The sequence below is a fragment of the Brachyistius frenatus genome, unplaced genomic scaffold (assembly GCF_029030835.1).
Source record: "Brachyistius frenatus isolate BFR_SWC_R1_liver_20210118 unplaced genomic scaffold, ASM2903083v1 Contig_109, whole genome shotgun sequence".
Taxonomy (NCBI): Eukaryota; Metazoa; Chordata; class Actinopteri; family Embiotocidae; genus Brachyistius; species Brachyistius frenatus.
In genome coordinates this window covers 1106388-1119351 of record NW_027210708.1, presented here as the reverse complement: position 1 = coordinate 1119351, position 12964 = coordinate 1106388, and the positions used below count along the sequence as shown (strand labels likewise).

The 12964-nt window shown below is 43.7% G+C and overlaps 1 protein-coding gene across 2 annotated transcripts; it reads left to right on the top strand.

The window, feature by feature from the left end:
• Positions 1-844: 844 nt before the first annotated feature.
• hic1 (hypermethylated in cancer 1) lies at positions 845-10824 on the top strand. 2 transcript variants are annotated; one of them, XM_069712405.1, is made up of 2 exons: positions 845-1102; positions 6691-10824. In XM_069712405.1, exon 2 carries the CDS (start codon positions 6708-6710, stop codon positions 8907-8909), a length of 2202 nt encoding a protein of 733 aa, XP_069568506.1. In that variant the 5' UTR covers positions 845-1102; positions 6691-6707; the 3' UTR covers positions 8910-10824. The 2 variants fall into 2 exon arrangements, with proteins under 2 accessions (XP_069568506.1, XP_069568505.1); XM_069712404.1 differs by lacking the exon at positions 845-1102 and adding an exon at positions 2291-2632.
• Positions 10825-12964: the final 2140 nt, after the last annotated feature.

The window sequence follows — 12964 nt, the reverse complement described above, 5'->3', positions numbered from 1 at the left end:
ATTAGCAGCTGTATATACGCAGACATTTTTTTTGGACATGTTTTGTCAATTACTTCTACCACATAAATCACACAACAATTAAGCCCTCAGTGATGTCAATAACAACAGCAAAATCTTCTACATGGTGCCATACGGCGTCTTTTGCAATAACACAGTGAAACGCAATTTGATGGGCAGACAATCTAAGCTTTAGGTACAACCTCGACTTCTTAAATAAGTGCATTTACTCCAGTTCTTGAATTTTTTGGTGCATAATTTACTTGAACATTTAGTTCCTGCTACTCTATACCTCACCACTCCACTAATTTAGCTGACAGATTACATTTTATATTAACATTTTGCACAACATATAATCAAATTTGATGCACTGTTATGGAGTTATCGGCTACCCTTAAAGCAGTTAAATGGGCTCCAACTCAACTAACTACAATATTGGCGTACAGTTAGCATGTTAATGCATCACTCCTTTGGTGGAACATTGTTATTTTTGCACCTTTTGAATTCACAACTTTTACTTATTTGTGGGCCGTTTTTACTTTTGAATATTTCCTCCTCCAGTACACTTTTTTTTTGGGGGGGGGGGGGGGGAAATCATCATTGAACATTAATTCACTTGAACATATTTTAACTTTACAAATTTTTGACCAGAAATGACGTTGATTTCTCTGTAAATGATTCATATAACTACTTAATGGTCCCTGTGTGATTTTCCCAAATAACGCTGACCAATTCGAGGCCATGTCTTTCCAAACTTTTCATTTGCCCCCACATCGCTGCGCAGCACGTCCTCCTTGATAAAGGCCTGTGGGACGCGCTGCCGTTGGGTGTCGCTGTGCAGCGTAAAGTCTCAGCCGGCAGGTTTGGTCCGACCGGACCCCAAACACAGTCTGAAGTGTCAGAAAGTCTAGTTAACACGTGAGAAATCCAGAGTGTGGAAGACGGTGGAAGAGGGTGAAACCGGGAGAGTGAGGACTGCTAAAATTACGCGGAGGAGAAGTTTTGAGAGAGACAGCCGGACTCGCAGGCGCCCGCGGAGATCTTAAGGAGGGAATGCCGAAAAGGAGAGGAGACATACGGCCAGAGCACCAGACATGAGTCCGAGGTAAGACCGGGATACGGCTGAGAGGCAGGGAGGGCATCCAGGCAGAGACGTGTGACCAGACGGTGGTGTGACACTGAGCCGCTTTTAGTGGACTGCAATGATGAGTTTATCCATTTTCGTCTTATCTTTATGTTTTGGAACGACGGTCAAAGACAAGAGCATCCGGCCTAAAGCGTATCTGATGCACAATAACATCAACTAGGCTATTCAAATATATATTACGATATGTGCATATAGAGTCTGTTATATAAATCATCCAAGACACTGGAGGTGTTGAAAGGCGTTTCACCACTATTGTGGGTCAGTAATAAGCATAGAATTTATAAAAGCTACATAAAATAAGATGCTTTAATAATTTGTTTTAATTATGAAGGGGATGATTGTACTGAAGAAAAGATTTAAAAAAAAAAATTATAGTTTTTTAATTTTTTTATATGAAAGCAGCTCCAGTGCCCTTAGTGACATGGCACACATCTGGGATTTCAATATTTATCCTGAATTATTAGTTTCATCTGGAGGAAAAACTTGACTAGTTTTAAAGCACAAGCAGGTGTTTTACCTGAGACAGACAGACAGGCAGAGTTTTCAAGTGCTTTCAGTGGTTTAGTAAACTTTTTTAGTTTCCCCCCAAGGTACTTGTTTTCTTTAAGACTTATTTTCTGGCAAATTTTCTAAAGTGAGGTCTGAATTTTAATGACCTTTTTATTAATTTACTTCATTAAAACGTGTTTAACTATAGAATGTCTGTAACTTTAACGCCTTAATTGCACAACCTCCCCCCCCCCAAATTTTTTTTTATTTTTTTAATTTAATTTTACTGTGAGCTCAAGAACAAAATAAAAGGGGAATCTTGAAGCTTGAAGGTCTTTGACATGAAACGTTTTGAAAAGTTATTTCCATCATTGAACGTCTCTCCAAAGTTCAGGTGCTGCCTGAGCTTCAACATGTAACATACAGTACATATTATATATACAATAGCTGCCTGTCTCTTTAAGACGATGTGTTGAGAAGTTCAAGTCGGGGTCATCTGAAGTTCCTGCCCTCGATTTTACCTTTTAGTTTTATTATAGACTGACATCACACGGGGCGCTAAAACACTTAAGGCGCATAGAGGCTCCATTATCATCCCGGTGCGCGGTATTCCTCCGACTCAAAAATAGCTAAGGAAATTACTAGAGAAAAAAAAAAAAAATAGGAGGAAAATGATGCTGGTCTAAGCACGTATTTTTTTTTTTTTTTTTTTTTTTTTTTTGGTAAATGTTATAGGAGGGGATGAGAAAGATGGGAGAGGAGGGGCAGTGAGACAGAGGGAGGAAAGTGGGTGGGAGGACGGACCTAAGGAGCGAGAAGAAATTCATATCAATTAATAATCATAAAAAAAAAAGAGCTGGCAGACGCGCTCGGAAAACTGGCATGGTTTTTTGGAGGCTGGCAGTTCAAAGCTGAAACGTCAGATATGACTCCTAGAGACTGCTGAGATGATCATTAAGGGAGACTTAGATCGGATGGCAGCAGACATCGGGCATGCAGGTAAGAGCTGATATGCTGTAACACAGGCACCCAAACAAGAAGAGGGCAAGCATGACACTTAGATTCTTATTCTCTGAAATGCAGAGCAGTCACGAAGGAAGGACGTTTTTTAAAAAAAAAAAAAATATTAGCAGAACTTACTTTACATCCTGCTGCGTTTTTTTTTTTACTATCTTTTTTATCCCAGTGCATTTCTGATATTGACAAGAAAGGCTCCGCTCAGCTGCGTGTTTAATTCGACTCGATTAAAACATCCAACCTGATTATACTTTTGCAAATCATTTTCAACGCACAAACGGCTTATTTAATTTGTTGTAATTATTCAAGATTAGACTGATGTAATGGCGATTTTACATGCTTGAAAAATCAGAGAAATGATCGAAAATGTTTCGAGTAAAAAAAAAAGAAGATTTGTTTGCATCGAAGCTACATGTGTGAACATCATTTAAAAAAAAGAAAGAAAAACGACGCCCTGAAGTTCCTTAATTTATTTATTTTATTATGTTTTTAAACTCGTTAAAAGGGAACTTCATCTCATTCAGTAGCCTAATCCCCTAATAAATTTAATACGGAAGCTGCAGCAAAAATCGCAAAGTCCCTATTGGACATTATAAAACAGGCCCATCACTGCGTCAAATAATGTCAGTTAAGGCGAAGACAGACCTACCAGAGACCGTTATATGAATATTTAAGATTTCTTTTAGTGCATACATTTTCTGGTTTCCTTTGTAGAAGCCGAGGTTTTATACAGCTGCAGAAGAGAGATGCTTCTCAGGGCTGCTGACAGATGAAACGGAAAGAGTTGGTATAAGAAACAGCTGTGTGATACACCTCAAAGTACAGTGAGCTGAAAACGAACCGTTTCTGGAGGCGATTTAGAGATTTTTTTTAATTTTTTTTTATAGCGGAGATAAGGAGAGGTAGAGGATGAATGATGCGCTGCAGCGCAGACATGGATTCACTCGTGATTCGTTTTTTACTGCACAGTATGTGAAGAGCAGCGTAACAGAGGACGAGTCCTGTCGGCGACAAAGTCAACAGAGAAACTTCTTGGTTTGCTCGAAAAAAAACGCGACGTGAAGAAGTCACGCAGGACAGAGACATTAACACGAAGAGCTGACCTGGGAAACGTCACTCCTTAATAAACCGAGACAAAGGGAAATAAAACTACATAAACAGTAAATGCAAATAAATGTAAAGTCAACGATTACAGGGGAAGAAATTTGACATAAATAATTGAACAATCTTCTTTAAAACCTGCACACAATTTAATGACTGATCTAAACTTACTTACTTGAATAGAAGTGTTGATTATTTTTTATATCGTGTTGTGATCTTGTTTAGATAAACTCATTTACTCAACTCTTATCGAGATAAAGTGGCTCTTTCTCCCATACCTTAATTATTATTTTATAAATGGTTATTAGATGCACAATTGCATCAATCAAACAGGAAACTGCCTTTGACTGTGCCTGATGTTTGTTGGCCTGACTGAAACTCAAACATATTCATCTATCATGAGCTGCATATTTTCTAACTTAAAAGAAAAAAATTAATTAAAAAAAAAGAAAAAAAAAAGAAAAGTGTAACAAAATAATAAATGTTTTTCCAAATTCACACTAACTTTGCAGCGGCGTGTCATAAATTGAAAATCAAATGGTCTCTAAAATAAACAAGGCGACATGCACATGAGCAGCAAATTGAAATGAAAGAAACTACAATGTTTTCAGCAGATGTCTGCTGTGTTTTGTGACTGAGGCTGGATGCAGAGGTAGGAAGTTTAGTGTTTTGCTTCGACCCCAAACCACAAAAGTAACAAAACAGACAAAACTGCTGCTCTCTGACTAAATTTCATTGCAATCATACATGGCTTCCATAGAGGATGCAGTGAGCATTTATTTACATGTTTTACTGCAGAATTTCGCTTTCTGTCAGGCGGCTACATTAAACAGCGAGTTCAGATATTTTAAAAGGCAGGTTGTTGCCCCCTCAAACGCCTTTAACATAATTAATGGGAAACCCACAACCGCCCTGACTGTCGTTACCGCAGTACACGACCAGAAATAATTGTTGTAAGCACAGGAGGCTGCAGGTGCATAGAAATGCATTTAATTTTTTTTCTCTTGTATCGCAAAATATTTTTGTTGTTGTTGAAATGTGAATGTATTCGATGCACTGTAATTAAGTCTGTCATTAATTAGGACAGAAAGGCAGCTTAATTTACTTCAAGGCTTTGTGATGCAATTAAATGTTGTCGCTTAATGCGATGTCATAAACTGCACGCAGACGACAATGTACACCGACTGTGTGTGTGTGCGTGCGTGTACACAATGTGTCACCATACTCCACGATGTAATGCTGCATACATCCTGCATGTTGTGGAAAGTATTTATATGGATGGACGTTGAAACTTATATTGAAATATGACCGTGGAGCAATCAGAGCCAGAGGTGGAAACGCTCCAGATGATCACTACGGACATGATGGACCATGAAGCCACCTCATGCCATACCTGCCTTTGTACTTTGAATATGTATGAGCAGATAATTAGTGATACATGAGCAGACAGGACTTTTTTTTTTTAAAACAAACAAAAATATCTCTTCTTTTAAAAAAATGTATTTAAAAGTCATATGTTTCTTTAACATTGATGACTTCGCTGCGCAATCACTAACTGTACGTCACTGACTTTTCATTTTCCGTTTCATCAGCAATGACGTTCCCTTCTGATGTTCAGGCCTTGTGCTGAACACACGTACAAAAATGCCCTGCGGACATTGTGAAGTCGTAGGAACACCCGGTTTCAGCAGAATACAATCGATGTGCGACATCTCGTTCAGGATTCTTCAGAATGTCTTCCAAACTCACTGGCTAGTTTTTGTTTTAAAGTTCATGCGTCCCTCCTCTTCTGCTGAGCGAGTACACTGAATGAAATAAACAAGAAGTGAATGAGCTGGTGTCAGGAAGGCCGCGATCAGACAGATGACATTGTATTTATTTAGTTGCTTGTTTCCCATCAGTGAGACGGAGCCCTGAGGGACAGTTTGAGACGTTTAATCTCAAGTAAACTATCCTCAGATGCCACTGATTGAACAATACATGGCATTTCATGCATGCAGCTGATACAGTTTATTTTAGATTTGATGGAACAATTAGTGTTGATACTCCAATGTGTGTGTGTGTGTGTGTGTGTGTGTGTGTGTGTGTGTGTGTGTGTGCGCGCGCGTGTGTGTGTGTGTGTGCGTGCGTGTGCGTGCGTGTGCACCGGATCCCTGCAGCCTATCTCAACGTAAAGCACTGAGCTATCTAATGTTGATTTACATGCTGTGTGCTCCGTGTTCCTTATATGACTGGGCAAAAAGGCGAGCTGGAGGACCTATCTTTTTTTGGATGTGTCCTTCCTCCTGCAGGTTTATACCTGCTGTTCATCACACTTGTGAAACATTCATCCCGTCGCTTAGTTTAAAATTCGGGACACCGCTTCTGGAACACTTTATCAGGAAGCTAGCAATTACAAAATATGTGTCTGTGGTTCTCGAACTGGAGCGCTTTCTCTCTTTTTTTTGCTGCAGAGGAAGTGAATGCAATAGACTTGAATTTCTTATAATGAGAAAACCATTGCAACCACTCACCTTTTGCAAAAGTTCATTCATGCAGAGTGGCCTTTGCGTGCACATCAGTTCTGCACTGTGTACGTGTTCCATCGAGTGGAATTATGAATTAAATCTGTTACTATGCAAATAACTAAAGCATGAAATACAAAATTGATGAGTAAACAAGGCAGTAAAATCAAATGATAAAACTGTAATTATGAGTTTGCATTAAAATGCAATTAATTGAAGTGTAATTGCTTTCACATATGCAAAGTCTATTTTGGTCTTCATTATTACATCTCAAATATATTGTGGTGAAGTCTGATCAGCACGTCATATCTTTTCTTTGTTTTATAAACTGCTTCTATTATCTGTCATGATGTGCAGAAAATGACATCAATTCGTTCTTCTGTGACTTGAACTGCTGACTGCTGCATGACGTTTTACACATGTCTGTTGTTGCAGGTGGCGGACTGAAGTCAATGCTGGATGCCATGGAAGTTCCAAGTCATGCTAGGGATCTCCTCCTACAGCTCAACAGCCAGCGCACCAAGGGCTTCCTGTGTGATGTTATCATTGTGGTGCAGAACGCCCTCTTCAGAGCTCACAAGAACATTCTGGCTGCCAGCAGCCTCTACTTGAAGTCTTTGGTAGTCCACGACAATCTTATCAACCTCGACCACGAGATGGTGAGTCCAGGGGTGTTCAGGGTCATTCTGGACTACATCTACACGGGCCGCCTTAGTGAGGGAGACCCCACTTCTCCCACTGAACCCAATCTAGGGGCTGTCTTGGCTGCAGCCAGCTACCTGCAGCTGCTCGATCTCGTAGCTTTGTGCAAAAAGAAGCTGAGAAGAAATGGCAAGTACCCTATGCGCCAGGGCCCGGCGTTTCTGCCCTACACAAAGATGGGGCCCAGTAGTATGGGTTTAGGGAGTGGCGGCAGGTATAGGGTTTCTACTCCTGTCATTCAGTCCTGTCTTCCAGGAGGAATTTTGAATAGCCATGCGCCGCGGGCACCACCACTAGAGGAGCTAGTTCCCCATCGACTGGCCATCCACACCGGGGAGTTGTACGCTCCTACCTGCGCTCAGGGCTCTCTGGCGTTCCCGTCGCTGCAGTCGGCTCTGCCTGCCCAGCTGGTGCGCTCAGCCCACTCCGAGAGGAACTGCTCCCCCAACTTCGGCCTTGATCTCTCCAAGAAAAGCCCCACCTCCCAGTCCCAGCTCACGCCCTCTCAAAGCCATCTGGCAAACACTCACAACGACGAGGAGCGAGACGGGACTCTGAGTGGCCGCACGAGTCCCATGCAGGGGACTAACGGGAGGGCCTTCCCCTCGGAAAAAATGGAGTCAAGCGACCAGGCATGTTCGCTCACTCCTCCACCTTTCCCCCACCTCAACCAGCCTCTCGGCCCCCACCTGCCCCACCTCCATCGCTCGGGCTCCCAGGGGACGGACCGCTACCCGTGCCCCCCCAGCCCCGACACCCCCACAGAAGGTGGAGAGGCGGGCAGAGACATGGGCAACATCTACCGCTGGGTGAAGCACGAGCCACTGTCATACCCAGCTGAGGATGAAGACGAGGACGAGGATGAAGAGGACGGGGGTGAAAATGGAGATCAGCATCATAACCATCACAAGGTCGGGGAGGAGAGCGAAGGGGCGGACGACAAGAGCGGGTCGGGGACAGAGGAGACAGGCAGCAGCGAGGGCCGTCCGTCCCCTCCCGGACCGAGGTTCCACATGCCGTACGAGCCCGAGAGCTTCGGGGACAATCTGTATGTCTGCATTCCCTGCGACAAAGGCTTCCCGAGCTCAGAGCAGCTCAACGCACACGTGGAGACGCACACGGAAGAGGAGCTGTACGGCAACTCCGGCGGGGAGATGGGCAACAGCAATAACAGCAGCACCAAAAACATGAGCAGCAACACGAACGGTTACGGCAGCCTGAACAGCAGCAACGCTCTGAACAGCCTGTCCCACCTGGAGACCAAGTCCAACCAGGGGCTGACTGGGGGCATCGCAGAGATGATTCGACCCTACCGCTGCTCCAACTGCGAAAAGTCCTACAAAGATCCCGCCACCCTGCGCCAGCACGAGAAGACCCACTGGCTGACGCGGCCTTACCCCTGTAGCATCTGCGGCAAGAAGTTCACGCAGCGCGGCACCATGACGCGCCACATGCGGAGCCACCTGGGCCTTAAACCTTTCGCCTGCGACTCCTGCGGCATGCGCTTCACACGCCAGTACCGCCTCACCGAGCACATGCGCATCCACTCCGGGGAGAAGCCCTACGAATGTCAGGTGTGCGGGGGGAAGTTCGCTCAGCAGCGCAACCTTATCAGCCACATGAAGATGCACAGCAGCGGGGGCACGGTGGGGGGCATGACCACGGATGGGAAACTGAAGCTGGACTTTGCGGAGGGCATCTACCCTCTGAGTAAATACACAGCGGAGCACCTGGGGCTGAAGCAGGAGAAAGCCAACGAGCTTCTGCTCCAAGCGCAGCAGCAGCTGGTGGCGGACGCGAAGGCCATGGAGAGCCTGTTCCCGCTCTCCAAACTGGCCTCGGAGCACCTGGGCCTCACCCACGACAAGCTGGACATCCTGGGCCAACCGCTGCCCCCTCCTCCGCAGGCCCTCTCTGAAGGCCGCACCATCGACCGCTACTCACCCAGCTAAGACACATGACGTGTAAACGGCAATCACCAATAGGCCTGTGTGCGCACACACAATTTGCAGTATTCTAAAGCCATTCACCTCAACTCCATATCTCCTCTTCACCGCAGACTCAGGCCAAAAGAAATAGGAAATTGGTCTGCTGATGCACACCAAAACGTGTAGACTGTAAGTGCCTTTCTATGCATCTAATGTATCTTAAAATGCTCCTTCATAAAGGAGCTTTGTGCTATTACGTGACCAAGGGACACTCAACTTAAGGAAGTACAGTATTTATGTACAGTGTATGCAAAGAAACTTTTTTTTTCCTTTTTTTAAATTTTTTGTTTTTATTCCAGCCATTGAGCCAAAGTGACGAATTGAAAACCAAAAATGAAATTGTTTTTTTTTAATTTATTTTTGTATTATCCGAAGAAAAAAACTGTTGCAAGGAAACTTTGCAATCTGACCCTAAACCTGTGTACTATTCATCTTTGTACAAACCAATGAAAAAGCACATAAGGACAATAATCAGGGTTCGTCCAGACCTGAGCAGAACTTTTACCATGAGAATAAGCCAACTCACCTGGACTTTAAAGTAATGAGAGTATAATTTTTTTTTTAATCTTATTTCTTTTGGATTTTTATTTTATTTTTGGGGTACTGGACAATGTATGTATCGGTCTCTCCGGCTTCTCCCCATCATGTGAAATGACTGAACGATAAGAGCGACTGCCTCAGCATTTCGGTGAAGTCTCCTCTGCTTTATTTCCTTCACATTTTTTTTTTTAAGCACTCCCACTCCCCAGCATTGCTCGCGCGGATAAAGCCTCATCCTATGTGACAGTAATGGTAGCTTTAATCAGCCTTATGCTCAGCTTGAAAGCTTCCTCTGCAGTTTGACGAACATGCCTTTTGCTTTCAGTTGTTGTGGCGTTGCGGCGAGCACGGCCCTGTGATCTCATAACTGGGACACGATCGCACATACCCGACTGATGACACACTAATCTCTGCTCATGGTGTATATGAAGCGCGGGTGTTGCCTCTGACTTTGTGTATTATTTACAATTATAGACGGTGAGGGAGCAGGGAGCGGAGAGGGGAGTTAATGACACAGAAGTCTGTCATTTACTGTCAGCAGCAATCACTATTCACAGCAGGCTGGTGATTAATAGTAGAGCGGCAGGAGTCAGAAGTCTTGTCGTCCGGCCTCTCATTTGACCTCCCTCCGCTGCAGTCTGCAAGTGTGGGAGCCCCGCTACTGTTGACAGCCCAAAGTCAGTGCTGCAGTCATCCCTTTGCCTTAGAAGCACTCCACACACACCGGATGCACACGTATACACCCGCCTCTTCCCACACACAGCGAGCTGCTAATCTGTCACTGATATGAACATAAGAAGGGGGTTTGGTGAGTCTTCCCTGGAAGCTGGCGGGGTGAACAGCGATCCCCAGCTGCTGTGTTCCAGTAATCCCTGTGAAATCCCACTTTCTCCTGGACAATTCACACCGCTCGCCGGCATGATGTCCCATTTCATGCCTGCCATCTCACCCCTATCTGATCCACTTATTAGCATCGTGTCCCAAGCCTAGCAAAAAAAAACAAAAACCCAACGCTTCCCTTCCCCTTTGCTGGTATCAAACGCGGAAACAAAGACTGAAATATTTCCGTGTTGGCCCACCGGCAGTTCTTCCTCCCTCTTGAAAACAAAAGAGCACTTAAAGGTTGCGGGTTGAAGGCACTTTCTTGTCTTTTTTATATTCCAAAGAACATGTTGGCCTTTTCTTCCTTTTTTTTGTTTTTGTTTCCACTTAGATTAGAAATGTTTGACCACTATAGTGCCAATGCCAACCTCAGTGGGTGAATGTGAAGACTAAAGCCATAAATACACTGTGATAGACGTAGTGAATCTTAAAGGCTTACAAAAAAAAAAGACAATGTGCCTGACTTTTAAATTTTTTTTTTTTTTTTTTTTTTTTTTAATGTATCTGATTTAAGGGCTTCTTCTCTGTAGCATGTAATCATATCAAACATGGTGTTTCTTTCTTCTTTACTTCATTTTTAATTTGAACTGAAAACGGCGCACGTGAAACTGGTGCTTACCTCAGGACTGAACCCAGCATGGGGATGCTAAGCTTTTGTAAACCTTAAATCATCAATATCGACACACACACACACACACACACACACACACACACACACACACACACACACACACACACACACACACACACACACACACACACACACACACACACACACACACACACACACACACACACACACACAGACACTTTGTAAAATTTCTTCCTAACAGGGCAGTTGTCCTGTGTTAAACCTGTGGTTATTTCTGTGTTTATACGTTTCTTGTTACAGTTTTTTGGAGCGATGACATGTGATATTAACATTTTTGTTTGTATTTTCACTATGCGGTATACATTTTCTATTGTGTCTTCCTCAAAGAGGCCAATTCCATTGTTATAACATAAGGCTGCATCTTTTTGGTCGTAGCTGAAGAATTTGTGAATTTTCGGAACCACAATACTACGAGCACGTTGGCATTGATCTCCGGTTTTAGCCACGCATGCAGTCAAATCTAGGTGACAAGTGTTTTGAAATCTCTCTGCCTGCGAGACTGGTGATGCATCACGAGTACTTCCTTAAACAGAAAAGCAGGAGCTTCGCTGGTTGAATGTGAAAACTGGCCTCGTATTGTTTTGGCCCAGATGTGCGTGAACTTTTGACATGAGTCAGGCGGAGGTGGTACATGCACACAAGCACACAGGAAGCCAGCTTGTTTTGGTTGCTGCTTTAAGTTTGGGGACTCTGTTGTTTAGTTCTGTTACAAAAAAAAGAAATTAAAGATAGCTTCAATGAAATATTTGCAATAAGAAATTAGTACTCATACATGTAATGTGTGTACAAATTTTTTTTGGTGTTAAAAATATAGGAGCAGGCGGATGTCAGTCGTGGGAATTTCATCTGCCTCACTCTCTTCCATTAGTTGAAATAAAGATGCGTCTCCTCGTGTTCCTCGCCAGCACCGTTAAAACAACACAAAGTGTTTCCACTGGCATTTCAAATCTGCGCAAGACGGAAGAGCGAGATAGTGCCTGAACATTTGTGGAGGATGTGCGCTGTTTGAAATTTGCTTATTTGCATTAATGTGTCAGACAGAAAGGGGGGGGGGGTGAGGGAGGTGTGTGTGTGTGTGTGTGTGTGTGTGTGTGTGTGTGTGTGTGTGTGTGGGGGGGGGGTTCTGTGTCTATAGAGAGGGGAGGGGGAAGCGTTTGCTTGTCTGTTTGTGTGTCACTATGCTATGCTATGCTAAGGGCTCGTTAATGCACGTCCTGGGAATAGGGCCGGTGTGAAGGAGAAGAGCCGAGGAGCAGGAAGTGAACTTTTGGCTGGCATGCTGTGCTGAGCAGGATGTGCCGTGTGTTTCTGCTCAGAGGCAGATAGAGAAACGGAGAATGGGGAGGGAGAGGAGCAGGGAGAGCGCAGCGGGGTGGACGCGAGCCATTGTCTCAGTATGAAAAGCCTGTTTCGTACTTCTAAAACTCTCCATTCAAAAAACAACCAGCCTGTATCTTCTCTCTTCCTTCCCCTCATTGCTCTTTGGGAATAAACCTCTGCTCAGTATCACGGCGATACGACTCTGTGGCTTTTCAAGAGCTGCACGGTGAGCCGTTCAGACATCTTGTTGCCACCTGAGGATGTTGTGGATTCAGTTTTTGCCATCGTAACATTTCTGAAAACTGGGGTGTAGCCGCTTACAAGAAATAACCTTGAAATGTATTTTACTCTGTGGTTGTTTCACCTTGTCAAAATAGAGGATTCATGTTTCTATTTACTGATGAAGCCACTCACCTCATGGGGTTTTATGCCTTTGTTAATGCTATTTAACGACACACCAACCCAGAAAACCTCTCTGCCACCGAAGGGGTAAAAATTAGGCATTAAAAAGAGCTTATTACTCACAATAATTATTATAATGAATTAAATGAATGGAAATATAAATGAGTGCAGTAACATACACCACTAACTATGTGATGTGGGTTGATCTTTTTTTTTTTTTTTT